The sequence below is a fragment of the Protopterus annectens genome, chromosome 4.part1, assembly GCF_019279795.1.
Source record: "Protopterus annectens isolate FY-2018-M chromosome 4.part1, PAN1.0, whole genome shotgun sequence".
NCBI classification, from domain to species: Eukaryota; Metazoa; Chordata; order Ceratodontiformes; family Protopteridae; genus Protopterus; species Protopterus annectens.
In genome coordinates this window covers 1,004,748,421-1,004,774,765 of record NC_056734.1, presented here as the reverse complement: position 1 = coordinate 1,004,774,765, position 26,345 = coordinate 1,004,748,421, and the positions used below count along the sequence as shown (strand labels likewise).

Below are 26,345 nucleotides of genomic sequence, written 5' to 3'. Positions count from 1 at the left end.
TGAATGGTTACACTATCCACCATGCAGCCAGATTTAGGGTTCTGAGTTTGCTGTGCAAAATCTGATTGTTTTGTTGGGTCAGTAAATGAGAAATTTGAGGCAATGTCCAGGCTGGGCCTTGAGACAAGCTCCTTAGGATTGAGTACCAGTACTGGCGTGGCCAATCCGGGGCAATCAGTATAATTTGTGGCTTCTCTTGGCTGACATTTAGGAGTACCTTGGGGAGGAGAGGCAGTGGAGGAAAGGCATATACTGTAAGGTTGTTCCAGCTGAATGACAAAGCATCCACTTTCCATGCTTGTTTGTGATAAGTCCTTGTGCAGAATCTCTGTAGTTGGCAGTTGTGGGGGGAGGCAAATAGATCTATGCCTGGGCATCCCCATTTCCTTGTTATGTTGAAGATTTGTGGATCTAGTTTCCACTCGTGAGGATCCATGAGGTTTCTGCTTAGTTCGTCTGCCAGAGCATTTGTTTTTCCTGGCAGGAATTCTGTTTGCAGGTGTACTTGGTAAGTCAATGCTGCGTTCCACAAAATCATGGCTCATCTGCACAGGGGGTAAGAATGTGTGCCTCCCTGCTTGTTTATGTACCACATGACTGTAGTATTGTCCGTCTTTATCAGCAGTTGTCCTGGATGAAGTAGGTACTTGAAGGCTGTCAGGGCATTTTGTACAGCTAGCATCTCTTTTTGATTGATGTGAAGATGGCTTTGGCTTGCAGGCAATGTGCCTTGAATACATTTTCCTGCCATGTGGGCCCCCTAGGCATAATCTAATGCATCTGTTGTTAGTGTTTGCCTGGCTGTGGGTAAAGTGAATGGCTGTCCCTTGTTGTGGTGACAGGCCTGTGCCCACCATCGAAACTCCCGTTGCAGCATGGAATGAGTGAAATTAATGATTCCAGCCTGTGGCAATGTTGAGTCCAAACACTTTTTAGATACCATTGTACCTTCCTCATATGCAGTCTTGCATACGGAATTAGCAGAATGCAGGATGCCATGTAGCCCAGAGCCTGCAGAATTTTTCTTGCACATAACTGGGTCTTTGTTGCCATGCTTTCGAAGTAAGAAGTCAGTTGCCTTTGATTGTCTGGCGTGAGATAAGCCATCTGGGCAGTTGTATTTAAGCTTGCACCCAGGAATATTATCTCTTGAGAGGGTACTAGTTTTGATTTCTTTTTGTTTACTGTGTACCCTAGGCAAATTAGTTATCTTTTTACAAGCTCCAGATGCTTTAGTAGAATGTCTTTGGTTTCTGCTTGAATAAGGCAGTCGTCCAAGTAGGGATATATTTGAATTCCTCTTTGTCTGCAAAATGCAATTCCTGGTGCCAGGCATTTTGTAAAGACCCTGTGCGCAGTAGAGAAGCCAAAGGACAGTTAAGAGAATTGGTAGTGCATTGAGCCAGTTATGAATCCTGAGGTATCTTCTGCAAGATTGTCTGATTGGGACATGCAGGTATGCCTCTTTGAGGTCCAAAGTTACAAGCCAAGCCTTCTTGCCCAGCATGGGCAGAAGCTGCTGCAGAATCAACATTCTGAATTTTGGAACGTCCAGAAAAGTATTTAGAATAGACAGGTCCAGAATTGGTCTCCAGGCTTTATCCTTTCTTGATACTAAGAAAAGTCTTCAGTAAAATCCTTGTCCCTGCTCTTGTTGTGGTACTGGCTGAATAGCCCTCATGTCCATGACAGGTGAAACTTGTTTTTGTGCCTCTGCCATTGATTGTGTGGCAGGTCTGGCATACCTTTTGCCTTTGGAAGGGTGTGAAAGTGGAACCTGTAGCCCTGAGAGACTATATTTAAGACCCATTTGTCCTGAGTGATCATGTGCCAATTTTGTGAAAAAAGTGCTAGCTTTCCCCCTAAGGGTGCTGCCAAAAGTTAAGTGCTTGGCATTGGCAGAGGGAAGTCATTGGGAGTGTTTCCTATATGGCTGTGATTTGTCTTCTCTGCTTTTGGAGGTAGAAGCACCCCATTGTTTGGGCCTGTATGAACCCTGGGGCTGTTGTCTGCCTCTAGGGCGTCTGCATCTGCCTCTTTGTGGCCTGTCTGACACTGGAAAGGACCAATTCTTAGGACAGTTCCTGCTAAATCTGGGTGGCTGTACCTGTAAAAAATCCTTTACTGTCTGCATAGATTTAGCTTTATCCTCCATTTTCTTCAACACCTCTTCTGCCTTAACACCAAACAAAGTGTCATGCTGTAATGGAGCATCCAATAATTTTGCTTTAACATGATCAGGCAGATTCTGTTCCTTTAACCAAGCATGCCTTCTAATGACAGAACCTGTAACAGCGGCCCTGCAAGAGGCCTCCAGTGAATCAAAATCACATTGCAAAGTATGTTTTCCCACTTGTTCAGCTGCATGCAATAAAGCCTGCATTTCCTTGTTCTCAGAACATTCAGAATTTGTCAACATTTTCTGTTTTAGCAATGACATTAAGTATTGCTGATATTTAAGCATATGAAACTGACAATTTAAAGCCCTTACAGCCAATGCAGCAGAAGTATAAACTTTTTCCCCCATCTGTCCAGTGCCCTTGAATCCCTATCTGAGGGGACAGGGTTTTTTGCAGTAGAGGCCTTGACCCCTTTGGGACCCTGAGATACAGTTTCTGGGTCAGCAGCAGGGTTTTTATATAGCAATTTATGAGAATCTGGAACCCTGTAGTATCTGTCTGGCTTAACAGGTGGAGGAGGTAAAGAGTCGGGAGACAGTCCGGACTCTGAAAATACATCATCTACAATGTCTAGAACAATTGGAATAGCAAGAGGTCTGTGCTGAGGTAGTAGAAGAAAGTCTCTGAGCCTTTTCTTAGATTCTGGGTAATCTTGGCTCTCCCAGTGGAAATGCTCCCTCATGGTATGCAGGGTTTCCCAAAAGGAATAATCCTCAGGAGGAGAAGCTGCAGAAATAGATTTTTCAGCATTAGAATCCTCATAGGGAGGAAGAGAGTATCCCTGTTCTGAAGAGGAGTCAGAGGAAATGGAAACCTGATCAGAGGAATCACATTCAGTGTCTTGCCTAGGCCTCTTATCAGGAGGGAGATGGGAACCCCTGATCAAAGTAATTAGGTCTTTGGCCATTTTGAGCAACTGTTTCTTAGGCATGGAAGTCTGTCCTGGAGAATGCTGTACTTGTTTCCTTGTCTTTAAAGCTGTTTTAGACTTTGTCTTGGATGCTGAAGTTGGCTTGATATAAAGCTGTGTAGGTCTGAAAACACCCTCAGAAGCAGATGCCTGCTCAGCAGCTCCGGACCCATCTGAGGGATTAGTTTCCGAAGGCCCAATACCTTGAGTATTCAGAGGCCTAGTTGTCTCCACGTGGGAGCCGGAGGCGGCCTGTGGCTCTGAGGTAGCGGGTGTCAGGGGCTGCGAAAGCACCTCAATGAGAACCGGCGACTGGCCTAGAAGAGGCTTTGTCGGTTTTGGACCTCGGATGCCTGTCCTTTTCTTTTTCCTTGCGCTTTTTATGAATTCTGGTCATCGGCTGTTCCGACGGCATTATATAGCTAAACCTTCGGCCAAAGTAATGAAATGACAAAATCGTACTGACGCTTAATAGTGCATTGGTTAAATCTAGCACAAAACCGACAACTAGCAACGTTGTGGTCAGGGCCTAGGCAAGGAATACAGTAAGAATGAAAATCCTTATGAGGTATTTGCTTCCCACAAGAAATACAATTGTTAACTTTTTCTGACATTGGTCTGGAGCAAGAAACAAGTTTCCCCAATGGGGTACTTAGCTTTACTGAAGACTTCGGATCTGAAATTAAATTTCGAAAATCTGAGGAGTCGGCCGACCGGCACTTGCGAACTGCTTTTGCTTCGGGCACCGCGTGGCAAGAAATACTGAAGAAAATGGCGTCGGCTGCATCTTATATACCCCTGGCGCACTGACGTCAGGGAAGAGGCGACAGCAACCGACGCCGGACTAGGACTTTGGAATTCAGGCCGACTGCGGGTAGCCTGCCAGCAGGATAACCCAAGTGTAATGACTGCAACAGTGAAACACAATGAACATCATCACACAATCCAGGGACCTACACTTTGCCTACAACATAAACTGGACATGCTAGAGAGTCAGGCACAAGTCTCAGACGTTTTCCCCTCTCTGAAACAGGCCTCTCATCCATGTGAAACAAGTTCATCTCTGTACTTCTTCCAAGCTAAACCTGGATCAGTGGATGGCGAACCATAATCTGCCACCTATATCACTATTACAAAGAGGAAGCTTGTAAATGCCTGGCCACCCATGCTACAGTATATATACCCCTACAAAAGCCTTGGAAACCAACACATATCAATTTTTTTGGGAGGGGTGGCATGAATAAGTCCCCTTGGGTTGATAGCCTAGTATTCTACTATGATACAGGTGTGAAGAATATGATACCAGATTATCATACTATTATCATACTATCAACTAACCCTTTAGCTGAAAAAGAGCTGAGAAAGTCATTTTTCTCCCATACAATCGATGAATGACTTATGAATTAAGTAGTTACTTACATAAGGTGGAATATCCAAGCTATCTGCATTCACCACAACAGGAGGAGGATTGGCCTTGTGAAAAAAAAGACAAAATTTAACGGTTACTCTCTCTTAAAGCAAGAAATGTCTATAGCAGTCAACTGTAAGTTTAATTTTTCAACAATAAATACATAAATAAGCATGCATATGCTCAATCTTTTTGAAAATGAGAGTAAGAAAAAAAGTTTACTAGATAGCACTGCTCTCCTTTGTATGCTGAACACCAGCACCTCTCAGTATCCTGCAGAGGTAAACTAGTACAATTATAGATCTGTCAACTTCAGAAAAGTTTCTCCCCATTTTGCATTTGACGTTTTTCTAATTTCATAGCATTGTCAATGTTACTACTGATTTAATGCAGTGTAAAAAGTGGTTTGCTACAGTCATTATAAAATATGATTCATGATGGAAGGAAAATGTATCCACCTTGTCTCACCTTCACTGTCCATTCTTACTTGAAGGACATGCACATGTAGGAGTTAAGAGGTCCATTCCAATTCTGTTCTCTGATTGAACATTAAACATGAAAACCCCTAATCACTCATCAAAGTGGGTGATGACCAGATACATCAAGTAACTCCAGTACCACTACCCAGTATCATACAACATGCCTTAAAATATCCGACATTCTGCTACAGCCTATAAAGACAATGGCTAGAGGCATGATCCATTCCTCCTGACTGACCCTCACCCAAGTGACGGGGAATGAACTGACTGACTGGTGGTGGTGGTGTGGGGGGGTTATCCTTATGTTTACAAATTTGAGTTTAACTACACAAATTCTGTAAACTACTACTGTACTATAGAGGGACATAGGAATGTGGTATAAGAATTGGGACAAGATGGAAAATGAACCTCTAAAATTATACAAATTTTAAAAAAGCAGCTACAAACTTTTGTAAGGCTTTTGAAATGACTGAGGTACTCCCAATATTTTCCTACAAAAAAAAATTAAACTTTCATGTTATACTACCACCAACAGATAATAGTCACAGATATTTCTTTTTAGTTTCACTAGCTATGATGCCACAACCAATTTTGGTGAATAAGACCTCTGTTGCTATTCAAACAATTTTGCTGCAGAACTGAATTTTCTCACTTCTTTCATTACACGTTCAATGTAGATTTTAAACTTTTAGACTCAATTAATGCAGAAAGTCTAATTACATAATGACCAGCTCTTGGAGCTTTTGATTGGGTGCTAGCAGGAGATGGGGAAGAGGTGAGAGGTTTATGCTGCTTCACCCACACTGGGGAACAGCAGCAGTTCTGGCTCTTCATATGCGATACACATCAGAAGCATGAGATGCTCACCTAGTGGAGTTACAAACGGATCAGGCTTGTGCTATTAGTGCATCTGTAATATACAACCAAGGGGAAATGGTGTGTGGAGACATGCTTCCCACCGGGAGACAGCGATTGCAGGCTCAGAAGAGCCACATTGGTGAAGGGAAGTGCACTACAGAAGATGACAGGGCAATCCCAGCAAGATGGCCAGCTCCCTCCCAACCAACGGTTGCAGGGGAACAGACAGCTGATAGGGATTCCCAGGACAGGAATGACTGAGACATAGATCTTTCATCTAAACCAGAAATACATTGCTTCAGATCTGCAAGAACAAATAGCCAAAGGGTTTAAGGTAGAGAGGCAATGTCCTGAGGGAAGCAATAAAGCCCCCTAAAAAGGTAAAAAATAAAAATTTTACATAAGTACAGCAAGGACAAACAATTTTTAAAAAAAATTACTAACTTGTTACTAAACATTCAGCTACTGTTTACACTTGGGAAAAGGCAAAAGAAAAGTGTTAATGCTGAACATGCTACATTGTTTTCTACTAGCTTTTCACAAATTATCCATTATGACAGTAGCACTAAATTTATATATTACAGTAAACTCTCAGTTAACCAGAACTCAGGCAACCAGAAAAAAAAAAAAAAAAAACATTGAAGAAATACAGTACAATTTTCACGTGTTGCACTTTCTGTTTCCGTCCCCTGCAGAAACATACCTTACGTTTTTAGAGTTTTAAAAAGAAAGGTAGGAATAAACTCTCTCTCCCCCCAACCTAAGAACAATTTCAAACCAAACAAATAGCATAGCGTACAGTACTAGTTAAGCTTATTTTTAATAGTAACTCAAGCAACCAGAGACTACAGTTATCCGGCATCTACCAATCCCCGTGGGTGCCAGTTAACAGAGTTTACTGTCCTACCTTGACAATTAAAACAAACAATTTCAAGTAAACAAGAACAGTTACAAGTTCCAATACATTAAAGTTTTAAAACTCTAAGTACTTCAAACCGAAGGCAATTCTCCAGTTTTGTATGGAAGTTTTAATAAAATTTTCAAGTGTCATACTATTTAAATATAAGTTGGAAATGCATATATATGATTTATATCTTATTATTCAATTTAAACAGTATTATTACCAAACTCTAATACACATATTAATGACCCAATGGACTACAAGTCAATTGCACTTACAAACTTATACACAAAACTATTAGCACATATTTTAGCAAATAAACTAAGATTTGTTTTGGCTTTATTACCAAAAAACTAATACAGGAAGAAGAAAGAGTTTAATAAAGCCAGAATAAAATCATAAATCCACTAATAAGTCCTTCTGTATTTCAAGGAGACATCTTTGGGTTGGTTTAAAGGACATCCTACCCATCTAAATAGCATCAAGAATGTGACAGTAATCGTGACAAAACAGGTAACATCCGGGTATAAAAGCAGAGTACCTTTCCACCATAACCTTTCATAGGAATCTTTAAGTTACTTAAACACAGATAATACAAAAGCATTATTATAAATATAATAAAATCTAATGCTTACTATCCTTTTTCAAAACTGCTTTAAAATTAATATGGCCATTGAGACCAGGCATTATATTGTGGCATTCAACAGCCTGCCACTTAGACACTCAATAATAAATACACTGGCAAAGTCTCCCTCGTATATGGTGTGTACCCTCCAGCCATGACCTGGTCAAGGCATTTGAAACAATACCCCACTTGGGTATTACTGACAAATTCTAATAACTTTTTTTTTTTTTTATTTTATTTATTTAACATTTGTTGACCGGGAAAGTCCGACTAGGTTCCACAGATCCTGTTTTCAGCGGAGGCCCGGGGAGAAACAGGCATAAATCCCTACATAACTTGCTGGATTGCTAGCTGGCTCCAGACAGGACCCAGGAAGTTAGAATTGGTGAGGCCACCACCACCAGGAGATGGTCATCAGTGGAGTATCCAAGGGCTCTAAGTTGGGCCTGCTCCTGTTTGACATCTACTTCTTGGAAGTCAAAGCTAAAGTCAAAGGCTTCTGGCTCACAAGTTCGCAGATGACTGCCAACTACGAGCTATCATAAATTCACCCCAAGACACTGACATCCTACAAGAGGGTATAATACAAACAAATCACTCATGCCAAAGCTTTGGATTAAAAATCATTGTGAAGAAATTAATTATAGTGCCCTTTGGGAAATTGTCCACCCAAGCTTATTAATTATTCCATTGATAAAACACCCTTGAGAGTTGGTCCAGTAGTTAGGGATCTGGGAACACAAGACAGAAATCTGGCCTTCAACCAACACATAGCCAAGACAGTACAAAAATCATTCTATGTCACCTAACTCATAAGCAAAAGTATGGCATCCAGGCCCAAGAAAATTATAGTACCACACTATTCAGCCCTTATCAGACCTATCTTTCAATATACTATCCCCACCTAACAAGGCAGTGCCAACACTTGGAATGCCCTATCAGATTCCGAACCAGGAGAATCTAGGGTATGAACACTCCATCCTACAAAGATCACCTTAAGGTCTTACCTCTGTACTCCATCCCTTACAGGTTACAGAGGTGCAATCTATGCCTGGAATATAAAGCATCTTCAGATCCAGCTCTGATGGATCTCTCAGACCTCCACAAAACGAACAGCACCAGAAACACTAGGATCCAAGCACCTAAACTTTGCATGTAACACAAACAGAATGTACCAGAAAGTCCAATATCTATGTCAAAACATCCCTTCACTTTGGAGTAGAGCTCATTCCTGACACTAGTCAAACTAAACTTTAACCACTGGATGGGAAATCGCATATCTACCCATGGCCTGGCTCCCATGTCTCTGATGGATGGAGGTCGACAATAAGTAAATTAATCCCCGACTAGCATACACCCCTCCACATAACCCTTAGCTACCTCTTTATTAACATTCCATCATAAAGGTGTCCAAGGTAGTCAAGGACAAAACTGGTTGGGCTGCACGGCTAGACTTATAAAGACCTTCATGGCCATTAGCCTAGTAAGAACCTATATGTCATCTTTAACTGCATCTATCACATAAAATAAAAACCTTCTGAAAAGGCCACAGACCAATGTTATATTTATATAAAGCATTCTTGTCATCTTTGCCCGTTATTGCATAAGCGTTCATATATTTTTTCTTAAACACTGTTTGCCTTGCAGTAAAGAATGTGTTTCAGCTTATACAAACAATACAATGAACAACTCTTATTTGCAACTAAAATAACTATGGGCTTGGTATGTTCTTTATTAATGAATATAAAAACATGCTGAACATTTGCCACAAACCTGCACAGACTGAAGGAACTGCATGAATAACTTCCTTTACTGTATTTATGTTGCCTTTTTTAAGCAAACAATGGTTTCTTACCAATTATATTCCCCAACTTCAGCTTTGGCCACTAAAATTTTCCAACTCTGTGCAACTACCTCTCTGATAATGGGGTAGTCCAAACTATAAGTCAGTATGAAAGTTAATTCTCTATAAATGGTAGGTAGATTGGACACACATAATTAGCCATAGGTGCAAGTCAAGTGTGTGTGCGTGCGAGTGGTACAGATGAACTACCGCAGCAGGACTAGCCACCCAGCCGTGTAAACCTTGGCTCAAGATGATTGTCACTGCTGAAGTGACACCCCGACCCCATGTGCAAAAATGGGAAAAAGGGGGTGAGGCTAGATGGACATCCTTGAACGGCCAATAATGACTGATGCCAACTTTTCTTTTAGCCATAGGCTAACACAATATCCTCCCTAGTCAAACTTCTTGTTCACATTCATGAAATAAACTTGTGGGACAGCCATTTCTTGAATGAAATTACATTGCTGAATTTCTGGTGCAAAATCTTATTTGTTAACAGTAAATCTAATAGCCCTCATCACATCTGTCCCTTTACCATATTCTGAAATATGGTAATGCATATGACTGTGTCAAAAAAGAACTAGTCATTTTTTTCTATAAATACCTCTGGTGTGTGTTATTGTGAATTTACTTCATAACCATGATATCCAAAAAATGAATACATTCCCAACAATGGGAAAACTTCTGCTTTAAAAAGATGCTGGAGGATTTCCAGGTATCATAGACAAAAGACAAATCCCTAACCTTGCCACTATAAACATAACAAAATATATATGTAAAGCAGAATTATATCATAAACCTGAAAAGGGGATTATTGCAAATGTGCCATAACAATGTTTACATAACTTGGGGTCAACTGCATTACCCACAGCAACTTTGATTTCCTTGAAATATTTGTCACTGAACATAAAAAAAAAAAATGTTTTTAGCACCACATTCAGACACTTAGCCAAAAAAATTAATACTTGTGTCAGCATAAAATAACTTTCTGCTACATAACTACTGAACCAAAGTTTACTTAAATCATGTGCTATAACTATACATTAACTGAGATCTCCATTGGGGAAAAAACCTTCAGAATCAATGTGCAAGGCCATCAATTTACTAACAAACTCAATGGAATTAAGAAAATTGCATCTTGTACAGCTTCAGTTTTAGCAGAAGTGTAGCTGTTTCAATTAGCACCTCACACCATCAGCTCTTCAAATGAAGAACAAAAAAAAGGCGTTTCGCTGATCAAGCAAAAAACATTCCTTCTACTGGCACACCAACCAGATGGCCAGATGCATGATAAACCTCCCACACCCTCCAGTCCCATCTATTCAGGGTCCGTTGCTGTGCCCTGTCCCCAACCTTCCTTTAAAATATTTTGTTAAAAAAAACATTTTTCTTTTAAACGGTAGAAAAATGTTAGCTACAAATGTAGCAAAGCTGTTGCTACAGTTTAGACAGAGTACTACAGTGCTCATGTTTGACCACAAATGCAATACTGACTTTATTTCACTCTCTCTAAATTCAACCTAAATAGCTGAACTTACTGATCATCTTTCTCCTGGTTGATCTGCTAAGACAGGCTCAGCCCGCTCCATTTGCCCTCGCTAAGCTTGGGCTACCTTCGCTCCTCTACCCTACCCCCATTTCCACCCACCCCTGAAAACATCACATTTATTGCTAACCACATTTTCCCCACCTACTAGAGTACCCCCAATTCCTCTCACTCTTAGCCAATCACAAGCTACCTTGGACTCCACCGTACTACTTCCCAACCACCCATCATATTTACCTAATAAATGATCCCTTAACACCCCCTCTCATTCACTCTGAATGCTACTCCTTAAACACACCTCCCCTCAAAATCCCTGAAATACTATTCAAAACTCCCCTATAAGGCAACATTCATTACCAGCCCTTACGTGCAACTTCCTAACAGTAGCAATAACATTAGCTAGAATACACTATTCCCCTTAACCTACCCTTCATTCCCCAAATCACTACTTTTGCTACAGACTTCCTTAATTAACACTTATCTCCAGATAAATCTATTGAAAATCCTAAAATACTAACCTATTTCCTTAGCTGAATATAACAGGCATTCTATATCTTAAAACTTTATTGTACATACCCTACTCCACTTACATTCCAACCCATCTGTACTACATCATGTTACCAACACTTCTCTGTACACTCCACTTTTCTACTTTATAACCCCTCTGCTTGTAACACAAATACAGCCACTCCACCTCCATCAAAACTCTATTCATAACACACCAGTCTTTAAATCACAATACACAATCAAAATTTCTCCCTTTGTCTTCCCTACAACAAACTCTTCTTTACCTAAAATCCGAATTATCCCAATACCTCTTTCATCCCCAAAACAAAATATTACTATCACCTCTCCCTCTCTCAACCTACCCTACCAACACCTTGCTTCTTTCTGGTGACATTCATCCTAACCAAAGACCAAATTCCCTCCTCTATACAAAAACTTTCACCACACAACCTGATGTATCCCCGCAAAAACCACCAAATAAACATTTATCACTATGCTCTATGAACATACATAGCATACTCAACAAAGTGATTTTCATGCTTGGATGGTACACCATTCTCTTATTATAATTACTCACTGAAACCTGGCTCAGACCCCATAATTCTGACAATGAATTCCTCCCCCTTGAACTTAACATCCTACATCTCAATAGGTCAAAGAAAAAAGGTGGTGGCATTGCTATAATCTATTCTCAGCACATCACCCTATCCCTTTTATCTCACTCTCCCCCTTTTTCCCCTGCTGTACAACTAGCTACCAAATGCAAAATCAGCAATCAATACTCAACTTTTGCTGCACTATATCTACCTCCTGGGGGCAACTTCACTCAACTAGAACAAAACCTCTCCTGGCTCGCACTTCCAATGAAACTATTACCCTTGTAGACGTCAACACTGGAGACTTCAACATGAACTGGCTATCACTCACCACAAACAGCCCCAGCTCCTTTATTAATCTGCATGGCTTCTCCCAAATTATCCCCACTCACACCAGTACCAATAAACTGACAAATTCCAGTTCAATTATTGACTGGATGCTAGTATCCAACCCACACAAATACCATTATCCTGAATCATTACCTGACTCCCTCGGTGAACACTCACCAGAGTATTCAAATTCTCCCCCATCACACCAGACCTCACAAATACAAATAATATCACAGACTCTCAAACTTCTGTCCTGATAACACTCAATGCTTTACTCTAAACTTAAAATACAGACTGGCCCTTCCTAACTCAACTAACTGTTGATGAAGCAATACAAAAATTTAATTTCATGTTTCTAAACATACTAAACTCTCTTGCCCCCTATGCATTGTTAGAGTTAAATCTCTCAGTTCCCCCTGGCTAACACAAAATACATGCTTCTCTAATACATAAAAGAGATGTTGCAAGAAAAACATGCACAAACAAATTCCCCTCCCCATCTACAAGCATACAAGGAACTACGTAACCTTACCAAAAAAACATTAAAAGGGATTAAAAAAATTTCTACAATAAACCCCAAACCACACAAACAACTAACCCAAAAAAGTTCTGGAATGCCATAAATCACATACTTCACCCAGGAAACTCCTACACTGCAAACCCCTGCCCAAATGATACACCCCAAGAAACTGCATCCATATGTAACTCTTACTTCATATTACCATTACTAAACTCAAGCAAACTTCAAACTCTGTAAATTCTCCTGACCCCCCACCTCCCCTAAACAAAACAGCCCTTTGTCTCTAAAACCAGTATCTACAAGCTGTATAAAACATTTGCTTTTCAAAATGAAACCCTGCACCTCACCTGCTGACAACCTTCCTCCACTCTTCATTAAGAGAGCTGCCAACTCTCAAGCCTTTCATCTCTCCATTCTTATCAACTGCTCTATAACTGAATCCAAAGTACCCTCTCTATCTGGAAACAATTCTATACCTTACTCATTCATAAAGGAGGTAACTCCACTGAACTTTCCAACTACAGGCCAAATGCAATTCTGTCCCCTCTCTCAAAAATCCTACAGAAATGTGTACATAAATCCTGGACTATCTAATTAAAAAAAACGTACTTACCACCACTCAGCATGGCTTCCGTCCCAACCACAGTACCTCTACAGCCATTATTTCTTTCACTATCTCACTAGCTAGATACAACAAACTTGTCTCCTGTCTCTTCCTAAACCTGTCCAAAGTGTTCAACAGTCACCCAGCCCCTGCTTCTTGCTAAACTCTCAGACCTAAAACTCTCTAGCTCAGCTATCTCCTGGTTTGCTAGTTACCTCTCTGACAGACAGCAATATGTTAAATGGCTTTCCTCACTATCCTCGCCTCTTCCCATCAAGGTGGGAGTTCCTCAAGGATCAATATTAGGTCCCTTATTGTTCAATATCTTTACTAATTTACTATACACGTCCTGTCCACAATCTTCTCTCCTACAATATGCTGAGGACTCCACAGTTATCACCACCTCTAAAAACCTCTGAGATCTGCACACCCTCAACTGAACTATCCTTCAAATCCATAGAAAACCAGCTCATCAATAATCAGCTAATCTTAAATAATAAAAAAAATAAATAAAAAAGACCAAACTCTTGCTTTCTCTTCCTAAAGCCCTCAACCATCTAAAATCCTCTTTTCCTATCTCATCCCTTAACAATACCAGAATCACAGCTGAATCACATACTAAGTTTCTAGGCTCCACCGCAGATGACAAGCTCAAGTATGAAAATATGCACAACTGCATTACGAAAACCATTCAAAAACTAGGTCTGCTTTACAGAAATTCCTAATTATTGAGTCCCGAATCACTCTCTTATGCTTACCTTTTACCTAGTCTCTTCTAAAGCTCACAAATCCTCATCAACCTCCAGGCCTCTCTCTTAACTAAACTTGAAGCCACCTATAATAAAGTTGCCAGATTTGCTAACAAAACCTATAAATTCCACCACTGACTCTCAGGACCCTAAACTGGTTAGAATTTTCCCACCAACTACTACTCTCCCAACCACTAATAATATATTCCATCCTCTACAAGCCCTCCTTCTGTTCAAACATATCCTCACTTGTATCCCTACACACCCCTTCCAGGACACTCATAAGCACTGATCAAAATTTACAAACCAAAAAGAATAGGACAAAATTTCTATAGCTACTCTCCTTCCCTCTCCTGGAACAAGCTTTCCCTAGCTTTTTGAAATGTAAATCACCATCAACAATTCAAAACCACCTGCAAAAACATTCTAACAAATACCTGGACATGCTGCTGCAAACACCCTTATTGAAACTCTCACCCTCCTGTCCACCTATCCTACAAACCACCTCTATAACCCTACTCCCCCCCTCCCCTTCTCTCCTCATTCTTCCTAACTATACTCCTCCTGCTTAATCTTTTCTAAAATCTAATGTATATCATTAGCTGCAACTAAATCCTACACAGTCTCTCACAGTACATAAAATATTCCAAAGCTACAAAATGTCATAAAAGCACTCGAAACACTTGCCACTGCCTGCATAAATGAATATACTAGCAACTACTTCTCTAGTAGTGTGAAACAAAATAGAACATATTTACAAGACAGTTAAGATGTATTGAAAACTATCAATCACTTCAAACGATAAATTATCTACATTATTGTACTGCTTGTTCTTTGCATTTTCTGTGGAGCCCTGACTATACTTATGACTTGTACTCCCAATGTGTCCATGAAACTATCTTGTATATAATCATTTCCAACTGCTGTTAAAATATCCCTGAACTCAATGTTCTCAAACTGTTGCACTACTATTATATGCAATTTATCAATTCTAAGAGCTATAGCTTTGTTATATTAATTTCTATTTGCTTGGTTCTGTCTATTACTGTGGAGCTTTTCTCCCTGGGTCTCCTCTCAAAAAGGGCAATAGCCCAGTAAGACTATCACAGTCAACAAATGTCAAATAAAATAAATAATAAAAGCTTATATTACATTAGAGAGCAATCACGCTCGGCTGATCATGTGCCCTCCCTAACGCCTTGCACCCGGGGCCATTTGCCCCTTTCACTCCACTCTAGCTATACTACTAAGTTTTAGAACTCCCTGTTGCCACAGTGTGGCAAAAATGGGGCTTGTTACTCATTTGGGGATTTTAGGAATGTTGACTTTTTTAATTTTTTAAGCAACAATCACATATTCCTTTTGAGTGAAAGTAAAAGTTATGTACTCACCATAAATATGGATCTGTTTTAAATGTTTTCGTCCTTCCTCAACCGATGTGTCTTGGATCCAACATCAGCCACTTTGTTATAGACTTTGGCTATGTAGCTCAAGCTCCTCCCCTTACCCACAATCCTCTTTTCTTCTGAATTACCTCAGATAGAGTTTACCTTCTAGTCAGCTTACCAATATATGTCAAAGGATACTCAGGCATCAGCATACTCTAAATTAAGTTGTACATCAACTACAGCATAAAGAAAAAGGAGAAGACTGGAACTCATGCAGAAAACTGACCAGAAATACCACTCAGGCCATGTTAGCAGCTCACGACAAGAACTTAGGAAGGGGGATGAAGGATGGGAGGACAAAAAACAGACAATACAGATGAATAGTTTTGGTGAGTACATAACTTTTATAACGGATGTCTTTTCTCCTCAACCAATGGGACAAGAGTCCCCAGCTAGAGAAAGCCTGGGTGGTCTTCAAGGAAGGATACTTTGGAGTACAGTGGAGGCAAATACTGCCCTATTCCTAGATGAGATGTCCAATATGTAATGAGTTATAAAGGTATGAGCATTAGACCATGTGGCAGCAGCACAAAAATCTTCTACAGACGCTCTGGGCCAAAAGGCAGTCGATGTGACCATATGTCTGGTGGAATGAGGCTTGGGTGGTTTGGGCAATGTCAATCCTTTATTCTTATAGACAAGAGAAATGCAATCAGCCATCTAGCTAATGTTAGTTTAGACACTGTGTTGCCCAATTTAGCTTTGGGGAAAAAACACTTGGCCTGATTTATAGAAATCTCTGGTTCTGTGAATAAACAGTCTTAAGAAAACAAGTAGATTGATGGACGGGCTGATAACTTGTGTCTGATGCCACCTTTGGTAGAAAAGAATGGTTAGTCCAAAAGATGCCATATCCTTATAAAAATATGGTGGCTGGGAAGAAAGCACCTGGAGTTCTGATATTCGCATAGTCAATGTAATTGTGACCAGGAAAAGACATTTCCATGACAAGAGCTGTAAATCTACCTTGGCTGTAGGCTCAAGGGGAAGCTGGGTCAAAGCTTGAAGTACTGTTAAATCCTCACGGAGGAGAGGGGTCCTTAACAGGAGTTTGAAGTAAAAAAAGGTACCTTTAAGAAAGGCCTTACATAATTCTCATAGAGGCCAAAGAGGAATGGTTTTCACCCAAGTGAAAGTTATAAATGGTAACAAGTTGGACCTCAATTGATAAGTAACTGGCTTCATTATTGGAAATGGAAGCAAGGAAGTCAAGAAAAGCAGAAATAGGTGCTGTAAAGGGGTCTAAATTGTCTCTAGAGGGACCAATTAGAAAACCTTTTCCATTTGCTCTTATACATCTGTCTGGTAAAAGCGCTCTGGGATGATGTAATGATGTAAAGATATGAAAAACTGTGGAAGAAAGCCTGTAGTGTGTAGCTATTGCTGAAGTGGAGAAACCATGCAATCAATTTGAGGACTCTAATATCTGGGTGAGGTATCCTGAATGGGTGAGATAGAAGGTCCTGAGAAGGATCCAACACCCACAGAGGATGTACGAAGTGAGGCCACAGGAAGGGGATCCATACTCCTTGAGGACAGAATGGCATAATGAGGATTACACTGCTCTTCCACTGAAACCCTTTCTGAAGGAATAAGAGGGGTGGGGGGAAAGGCAAATAGCAGACTGAGGGACCAATCATAAATCACAGTCTCAGTGACTACTCCTCTGCAGGAATTACCTGCTGTGCTGGGAACTGAGAGGAGAAGCAGAGCATTCGTAGCATGGTTGGCCCCATTAGCAAAAGAGCACAGCAACAGTTATCCCACTCCACAAAGGGGGAGCCACCTCTGATCTTGGGAACTATCGACCTACTAGCCTGACGAGCCTGGTCTGCAAGGCCATGGAACTTATCATCATGGAATCCATAAACAAAGACATTGGTAACCTCCACACTCTGGATCCCACCCAGTTCAGGTTTGTGAAAGGCAGATCATGCCTCCTGAACCTGATAGACTTCTTTGAGGCAGTCACCAAAGCCATGGATGAGGGTAAGGTGGTTCACACAGCCTATATTAACTTCGCCAAGGCTTTCGACACAATCTCCCATTCTGGAATTATAGCTAAACTCACTAAACTAGGTATAAATCCCTACGTTACAAGATGGGTTGCCAACTGGCTCACTGACATAACCCACACTGTAAAAGTTGCAGACTCCAAATCTGACCACAAAGCAGTGACAAGTGGAGTACCACCACAAGGTTCCGTCCTGGGACCTCTCCAGTTTGGTATCTACTTCTCTGAAGTACAGGCTAACACAGAAGGCCTCTGGCTAACGTAATTCGCAGATGACTGCAAACTAGGAACCATAGTCAAGTCCCCAAATGATGTGGACATCCTACAAAAGGGTCTCACTGAGACAGATGCCTGGTGTCAGAGCCATGGCCTCAAGCTCATTGCCAAAAAGTGCAGTGTCATCCCCTTTGGTAAAAACTCTGTACACATGAACTACCACATAGACAGCAATCTACTTAACACTGAATGCGTGTTAAGAGACCTTGGGACCCAGGTGGACAGTAGTCTCTCCTTTGATAGTCACATCACCACAGTAGTCAGGAAGTCCTTCTACGTGGCACACCTCATCATAAAAGGGTTCTCATCTAGGAAAAAAAGAGGTCATTGTTCCCCTCTACTCGTCACTCATTAAACCCATTATAGAGTACAACGCCCCTTTTGGAATGTACCTCACAAGACATCTGTAGCAGCTGGAAAGGCCACAGAAGTACCTCACAAAGAGGATTACTGGCCTCAAACAAATGCCCTACACTGACTGCTTCAAAAAACTCCAGCTTTACTCCATAGCATATCGCCTAATCCGAGGTGATCTCTGCCTAACATATAAAGCTATGCCAAGCCCAGAGCTGCTGGACATGCTACACAAAGAAATCCCAATCGCTCTGAGCTTCACGCTCTAGGGACCTAAACCTTGTCACCACAATAAACAGGACATGCTGGAGGGATAGATTCCTGTCCCAGATACTCCCTATACTCTGGAACAAGCTACCCATCTATGTCATGCAAAATTCTTCATTAGCACTCAAGAAAAATCTTGATGAGTGGATGGGAAATAGGAAATACACCCCGAGGATCACGTCAGTCTCTCTGCTGGACAGTGGCACAGGAAAATAACTTTTTTGGGTGGCATAAGCTATGGAACCTTGCTGGCTAGGCTTACATAGGCCCTTGGGCCGATAGCCTAGTACCTACCTATGAACCTATGATTTCCTCTACTGAGAGACCATTCATGTGGAAGTAAAATGGAAATACTCAGTTCGTCTTCTATTATGCTGGACTTCCCAAGAACATGCACTGCCTATAGAAAGTGGCCGGAGGAGATCCTCCATTGCCACACACTGCCTCTCGACATAAGGGGTAGGACCAGGTTCCTCCAGTTTGTTAATGTACCAGGCCACTGACATGTTGTCCATCTGAATAGCAACCATCGCTAGAGGGAGAACATCTTGAAATGCCTGCAGTGCCAACAAGACTGCACTCGTATCTAGAACAGTGATGAAAAGACTGACTTCTAAGACCATGCGTGTTGGACGGGTCTACTTTATTGCCGCAAAAGCTGAATCAGTTGAATACAATTCACGCAAATCATAATGAGCGAAATGCAAATACGAATGCACAAAACCGCGAAATTCGAAATCTCGATCTCTCATAGTTGGCCAACCCCACCGCTCGCAACATACTACCTACCGAAACACAGTAAAAAAAATACACACACACTAACCAAAACCTACTTCTAACCCTAAAGTAAAGCACCAAAGCCCTACTTCTAACCCTACACTAAACCTTACATACACAACTATCTATGAACTATCCTTAACCCCTCCCTAACTCTAAGGTCCGTAACTACCGCACACTTACCCTACTAAGCTATACCCAAACAAACTAAACATTCCACACACATACACTTAAAACCCTACACTAAACCTTTCATAAATTACCTATCTATGCACTTACCTTAACCCATACCCTAACCCTAAGGTCCGTAACTATCGCATACTTACCTTATGGAGCTATTCCGCAGACGGGCCAACTATGCAAATTCGATATTTCCACTTTCGCGGTTTAGTGCGTTCGATGTACTCACGTTTCGCTCATTATGGTTCACGTGAATTGTATTCGACCGATTCAGCTTTCGCGGGAATAAAGTAGACCCTCCTGGACTACACTCCCAGTTAAAGACTTCTGTGGGAAATCTAATGGCCTCCTTTAACATGTATGCTTCTGGATCAAAATGCTGCTCCAGTAGTCAAACCTTAATTTTATTTTAAGTTTAAAGTGCTGTAGCAGCATTTTGATCTTGGAGTATTTGTGCAGTACGCGGTTATTCGTGTTGGTTACCTGGCCGACATGTACACTTCAGGTAAGGACTCTGAAGTGCCAGCAGAGCTCTGAATGAGAACAGTCTCCAGGCTTGACTGGACTAGCTGTCCCAATGGGTCAGGATGAAAAGACTCAGGATCCACATCAGACAGCTGAGGAGTGGGAGGACATGTGAGGGTCAAGGATATCTTTCCCATGGAGGTGGAAAAAAACTCTCCACTACATCCAAGGAGGAGGCTATGGGGGGGGGGGGACAGGTTCAGACCTGGAGGAGCCCAAGCCACCTGCACAGAACAGAACCCAACCTCACCAAGATCCTGCCTTGTTAGAGAGTCAAGCTGTCCAGCACCAAAGCTCTAAGAAGCGACAGCTCTGAAAACATTGTAGTCGAACCCAAACCCCCAGATCCAGCACTGATGCTACAGCTCCAATATCCTTCTGGTTCCAACAGAGTTGGGGCCATCTGGATCAGAGAAAGTTTTGCAGTCAAAAGCCAAGCTTTCAGATAGGACACATACAGACTCAGAAATTTTTGGGTCCATAGGCTCCAAAATCAGAGGACAGATCAGAGTAGGAGTCAAAAGCTGGGTGTGTACTGGAGGAAGGCTCACAGATTTGACAGGAGATGGAGCCAAAATAACTTTCAACTGAATCTGAGTTTTGAGAAATTTTCATCATTCTGTCAATGTCTGCTTCTGTTAGGGTCCTAGATAACCTAATGGATGAAGAGGTCGAGGGTGGTCAGGATACCCTTCAAGGTGTTTACAAGGATGGTAACAGGCTCTGGAGAGACTTCTGATCTTACTTGTGGAGACTCTGACTTGGCTCGAGTCGGATCTGAATGGGAAGCTGAATCCAATGTTTTTGGTGAGGTTGGATCTGAAAGTAGTCGGATCTGATGTTTACGATTTCCTTGGGCAGAGGCAAGCCTGAAGGAGAAGGAAGAGAGCAATCTAATGAATGCTTCCATCAAATCTTTAGTTTTGTCAACTGTATCTCCCCCTTTGTAGACTCCAAAGGTTTCTTGGATGAGGAGGAAGCTCCAGAGGAAGAAGTGCAGTGAAGTAAACCTTTCAGTTTGTTTTTGTGCTCTACTAGAGCCCTATGATTAAATCCAGTACACAAAAGTACAGTTTTGTACCTACCATAAATGTAGATGTCCGATAGACATGCAACTGCAGTCATAACATGTGGGTTGTCCTGCCTCAGGCAGCCCTCGGTCGGCCGGATTCTAAAGTCTGGGTCCGACGTCGGCTGATGTCGCATTTCTCTCCGACGTCAGAGCGGCTGGAGTACATAAGCATCAGCCAACGCCATTTTCTTCAGTGTTTCTTGCCCCAGATGCCAGGTGCCCTCCAAGGAAGGCTGTAATCAAATTGGAAGACAAAAACAGGATTCCAAACAAATACATGAGCAATAAAACAAATACACCATAACAGATATCCCCAGCTAAGAGTAAGGGGGATAGGAGTGGACCCTAGGCATAGAGGGGTATGGAGGGAGGGAAAACCTGACTGCAGTTGCATGTCTATCGGACATCTACATTTATGGTAGGTACAAAACTGTACTATGTCCTTCAAGAATGCAACTGCAGTCATAACATGTGGGTAGAATACCATAGCTTAGCTGGGGGAGGAGGTATGCTCTAGGAAAGAGATGGTGTGGCAATCAAACCCTGCAGGACTGCCGAAGCAAAGCCTGCTCTGGATCTGTAATATAGAGGGAGATTGTAGTGTTTTGAGAATGTATGCACGGAGCTCCATGTAGCAGTTTCTAGAATGTCCTTTGTAGGCACCCCTCTTAAAAATGCTGTAGAGGTGGCTGTAGCTCTGGTGGAATGTGGTCTGACATAGGCTGGAACAGTCTTCCCATGAAAGGAATAACAGAATCTGATGCAATGTCCAATCCATTTAGAAATAGTCTGTTTTGAAATTGCTTTTCCTTGGACTGCAGGGGCGTAAGCTACAAAAAGCTGTTCAGACTTCCTACTGGCCTTGGTTCTGTCCAGGTAGTATCGAAGTTGTCTATGAATGTCCGAGGTATGCAAAAGTCTTTCCCCCTTATTCTCAGGATTGGGGAAGAAAGCAGGCAGATGAATGGCTTGATTTAGAGAAACCCTAGATACCACCTTTGGCATAAAAGTAGGGTTGGTCCTTAATGAAACCCTGTCTCTGTGGAAAATAATAAAGGGTGGTATTGCCATTAGGGCCTGTAGCTCCGAAACCCTTCTTGCTGAGGTAATTGCCAACAGGAAAGCTGTTTTCCATGAGGGAAATTGCAAGTCAACTGAAGCTGCTGGCTCAAAAGGAGGTAGAGTCAGTTTCTCTAAGACAAAATTGAGGTCCCATGCTGGCACTGGGGCCTTTCTTGGTGGCATAATGTTCTTGATTCCCCTGAGGAACTGTCTTAGTAAGGGGTGAGAGAAAACAGGAGGATCAGTGTTGTATCTAGCTGAAATAGCAGATGCATGTATCTTTATTGAAGAATATGAGAGGCCGCTCGGTAACATATCTGCCAAATATTCCAAGATGAGTGGGATGTTCAGTAATGATGCATCATGCCCCTTGCTGGTATTCCAATTGCTGAATCTTTTCCACTTTGCTAAGTAAACCTTTCTGGTGGATGGTCTTCGAGCCTCTGTTAGTATCCGCTGAACTTCCTTGGAGAGAGATAAGCTGAAGTTATTTATGGGATCTCCCAGGCTGTTAGCTGCAGTGTCTGAAGGTTTGGATGCAGTGTTTCGAAATTGTGTTGAGTCAAAAGTAGAGGCCACTGAGGGAGGGCCCACCTCCTGGTGTGACATAAGCTCCGTAGTAGTGGGTACCAGTGTTGTCTTGGCCAATCCGGAGCTATTATGATTCCCTTGGGCTTCTCTGCTTTGATCTTTAGTAATACTGAGGTCATCAGTGGCAGAGGTGGGAATGCATAGATTGCTAGGGAGTTCCAGTTGAATGAAAGGGCATCTATTTTCCAAGCCTTTGGATGGTATGTCCTTGTGCAAAATTTTGGTAGAAGATGATTGAGGTGAGAGGCAAATAGGTCCACTTCTGGCTTGCCCCATGTCGAAGTGAGTTGTCTGAAAGCCTTCGGATGTTACCTCCACTCGTGTGGATCTGTGAAATTCCTGCTTAGGCTGTCCGCCAACACACTGTCTTTTCCTGGAACAAACTGGGATTGTAACTGGATGTTTAGACTCAGTGACTTCTCCCAAAGCTGCATTGTCAGTCTGCAAAGGGGGTAAGAGTGGGTGCCCCCCTGCTTGTTTATGTACCACATCACAGTGGTGTTGTCTGTCCGTATCATTAGACGGCCTTGCTGGCCAGCATTTCCTTTTGGTTTATATGCAGATGTGTTTCCTTTGGAGACCATTGTCCTTGTATACACCTGCCTTCCATGTGCGCCCCCCCATCCAAGGTCTGAGGCGTCTGTAGTCATGGTCTGTGTTATCTGTGGTTTTTTGAATGACATACCTGTGTTTTCCTGGCTCACCGAGGCCCACCATAGGAATTCCTTTTGTAGGCATGGAATGAGTGGTATGATTGTCTCCAAGTTGTTGCTGTGTTGAGACCAAATGCTTTTTAGGTACCATTGAAGCCTTCTCATGTGTAGTTTTGCTAATGGAACCAGTAGAATGCAGGATGCCATGTAACCCAGGGCCTGTAGGAATCTCCTTGCAGTCATCTGGGTGAGTTTTGCTAAACCTTTGAAGTATTGAGTTAACTTCTCTTGCTTGTCTTCTGTCAGGTAAGCCATCTGAGAGGCTGTGTCTAGTTTGGCTCCTAAGAAGATTATTTGCTGGGATGGCTGCAGTCTTGACTTTTGGAAGTTGACTGTGTATCCCAGAGCTTGAAGTAATCGTATGACATAATCCAGGTTTTTTGTCAACATCAATTTGTCGTCCGCTTGTATGAGGCAGTCGTCCAGGTACGGGTAAATTTGTATACCCTGGAGCCTGCAATGAGCAATTACTGAAGCCAGGCATTTTGTAAATACTCTGGGCGCAGTAGATAAGCCAAATGGCAATGCTGAGAATTGATAATGCTCTGGCCCTGCAAGAAATCTGAGGTATCTTCTGCAGCTGTGTCTGATAGGGACATGCAGGTATGCCTCCTTGAGGTCCAGAGTAATCAGCCACGACTCCTTGCCCAGCATGGGAAGGAGTTGCTGTAGTCAGCATTTTGAACTTTGGTACTATGAGAAAGGTGTTTAATGCGGACAAGTCCAGTATTGGTCTCCATTGAGATTCTTTTCTTGGAACAAGGAGCAGTCTTGAGTAAAACCCCTGTTCTTGTTCTTGTTGTGGAACTCTTTCTATTGCTTTCATTCGAGTCAGCAGAGTGATTTGCTTGATAGCCTCTGCCCTTTGATGTTGTGGTAGATTTGGCATGCCTTGTTTTCTTGGTAAGGTATGAAAATGAAACCTGTACGCTCGGTCTATAATGTCCAAAATCCATTTGTCCTTTGTCAGTCTGTGCCAGTTTTCTGCAAACAGAGATAATTTCCCGCACAAGGGAGGTTCTAGTTGTTCCCTGGTAGGCGGTAGTAGAGGAAAGTCATTGAGTTTGTGGTTGTTGGGCAGGTGAAACCCCTGCGTCACTTCTTTGGTTTCCTGGCTGCCGTTGTCGTCCCCTGTAAGGGCCTCTGTATTGGCCTCTTCCTCGGCCACGTCTGTTCTTACCCCTTTGAAACTCTTCTGGATTAGGAAAGGACCCGTTTTTTGAAGGCCATTTCCTACTGAATCTGGGGGGTTGAACCTGGAGGAAATCTTTCACAGTCTGAACTGATTTTGCTTTTTCTTCGATGGTCTTTAACACATCCTTAGCATTTGCACCAAAAAGCTTGTTCTTTTCCAAAGGTGCATCCAGAAGTTTTGCTTTTACATGATCTGGCAGAGGTTGATCTTTTAACCAAGCATGTCTATGCATCACTGCCCCTGTCATAGCTGCCCTACATGAAGCTTCCAGTGCATCATATCCACACTGCAGGAAGTGATTGCTTACTTGCTGAGCGTTATGTACAGCTTCCTGCAAAGTCTTCCTGTCTAAAGGATCAGGAGAAGCTAATGTTTTTTGTAAATCTTCTAAGAGATAATCCTGATATTGGAACATATGAAAAAGGCAATTTAAAGCTCTCATAGATAAGGTAGTGGATGTGTAAACCTTTTTACCCCATCTCTCCAATGACCTTGCTTCCCTGTTGGAGGGCAAAGGATTTTTTGAGGTGGAGGCTGAAACTCCTTTAGGCCCCTGTGAAATAGTTTCCAAATCAGCAGTATGGGCCCTGAATAAATGGGAATGAGTTTCTGGGACCCTGTAATACCTGTCTGGCTTGGCTGGAGCAGGAGGAAGAGAATCAGGGGTAGCACTAGAATCAGAATACAAATCATCCAGAACATCAAGTACAGGAGGAATAGCTAAGGGCCTGTGCTGAGGCTTCTTAAGGAAAGTCCTAAGGCGTTTCCTAGAATCAGAATATTCCTGACCCTGCCACTTGAAATGTTCCCTCATGGTGTGCAGAACTTCCCCAAAAGAAATATCCTCAGGAGGGGAGGCCGAAGGTATGGAATCTTCTGCATCCGAGTCCTCATAGGTCTGGAAGAGCTCTTCCTGGCTATCAGAGTGGACAGAGCCCTCAGAGTCTTCATCAGAAGGAGAAGGGTCAGAGGGTTCAACCCAGGGCCTTTTATCAGGAGGAGGCTGGGATGCTCTCTCAGGATGGGCCTGTGAACCTCTGATCATGGAAATTAAATCAGCAGCCATGGACATGATTTGTGTCTCCGGAGTCGGCTGAGGTAAGGATTTGGAAGCAATATGCTTTGTTTTGCTGGCTGCCTTAGCCCTAGTGTAGGCCTTAATAGACATGGCCATAGGAGGCCTGGCAGCTCCACGTGCAGGAGTGACCTTGTCTACAGCAATGGTCTCGGGCATTTCCTCGGTTTCGGTATCCGGAGGAAAGTCTATAACTGGTGTCGGAGTAATATCTGGAATCGGAGTTGTCGGTAATGCGGTGTCTTTGGTTTGGAGCGGTGGAGAGACCGTCTCAGAGGGAACCGGAGTACTCGCGCTAGGTTTTGGCGTGGAGTCGGTGGTAGACGCGGGCCGAGGATGTCGGTCCCGGTCTTTTTGCTTTTTGGGAGTTTGCGATGTCGGAAGATCCGACGGCATGGTGTAAGCAAATTTACTGCCAAAAAAATCTTCAGCGAACTCCGCCCGGCGCATGAGAGTGCGCTTGTTGAAGCGAGCACAGGCTACACAGGCCGAGACGTCGTGGTCTGGGCCCAGGCAAGGGAGGCAGTAAGAGTGGAAATCCTTATGAGGTATTTGTTTACCACAAAAAAGACAATTGTTAACTTTTTCAGTAATTTCTGACATCGGCTGAGGCAAGAAAAGGTCCCCAACGGGGTACTTAGCTTTTTTTGATGACTTCGGTATCGTAGAATACAGGAGCTGACCGACCGGCACTTGCGAACTGCTTCTGCTTCGGGCATCGCGCGGCAAGAAAGACT

At 42.4% G+C, this 26,345-nt stretch overlaps 1 protein-coding gene across 1 annotated transcript in view; it reads right to left on the bottom strand.

Moving 5' to 3' along the window:
- The window catches only part of DLG1 (discs large MAGUK scaffold protein 1), a 3,205,960-nt gene that overhangs the window by 2,140,458 nt on the left and 1,039,157 nt on the right, over positions 1-26,345 (bottom strand). The window contains exon 4 of the mRNA XM_044070715.1: positions 4,510-4,563. Coding sequence (XP_043926650.1) covers positions 4,510-4,563 — 54 coding nt within the window. The remainder of the gene's footprint in view (positions 1-4,509; positions 4,564-26,345) is intronic.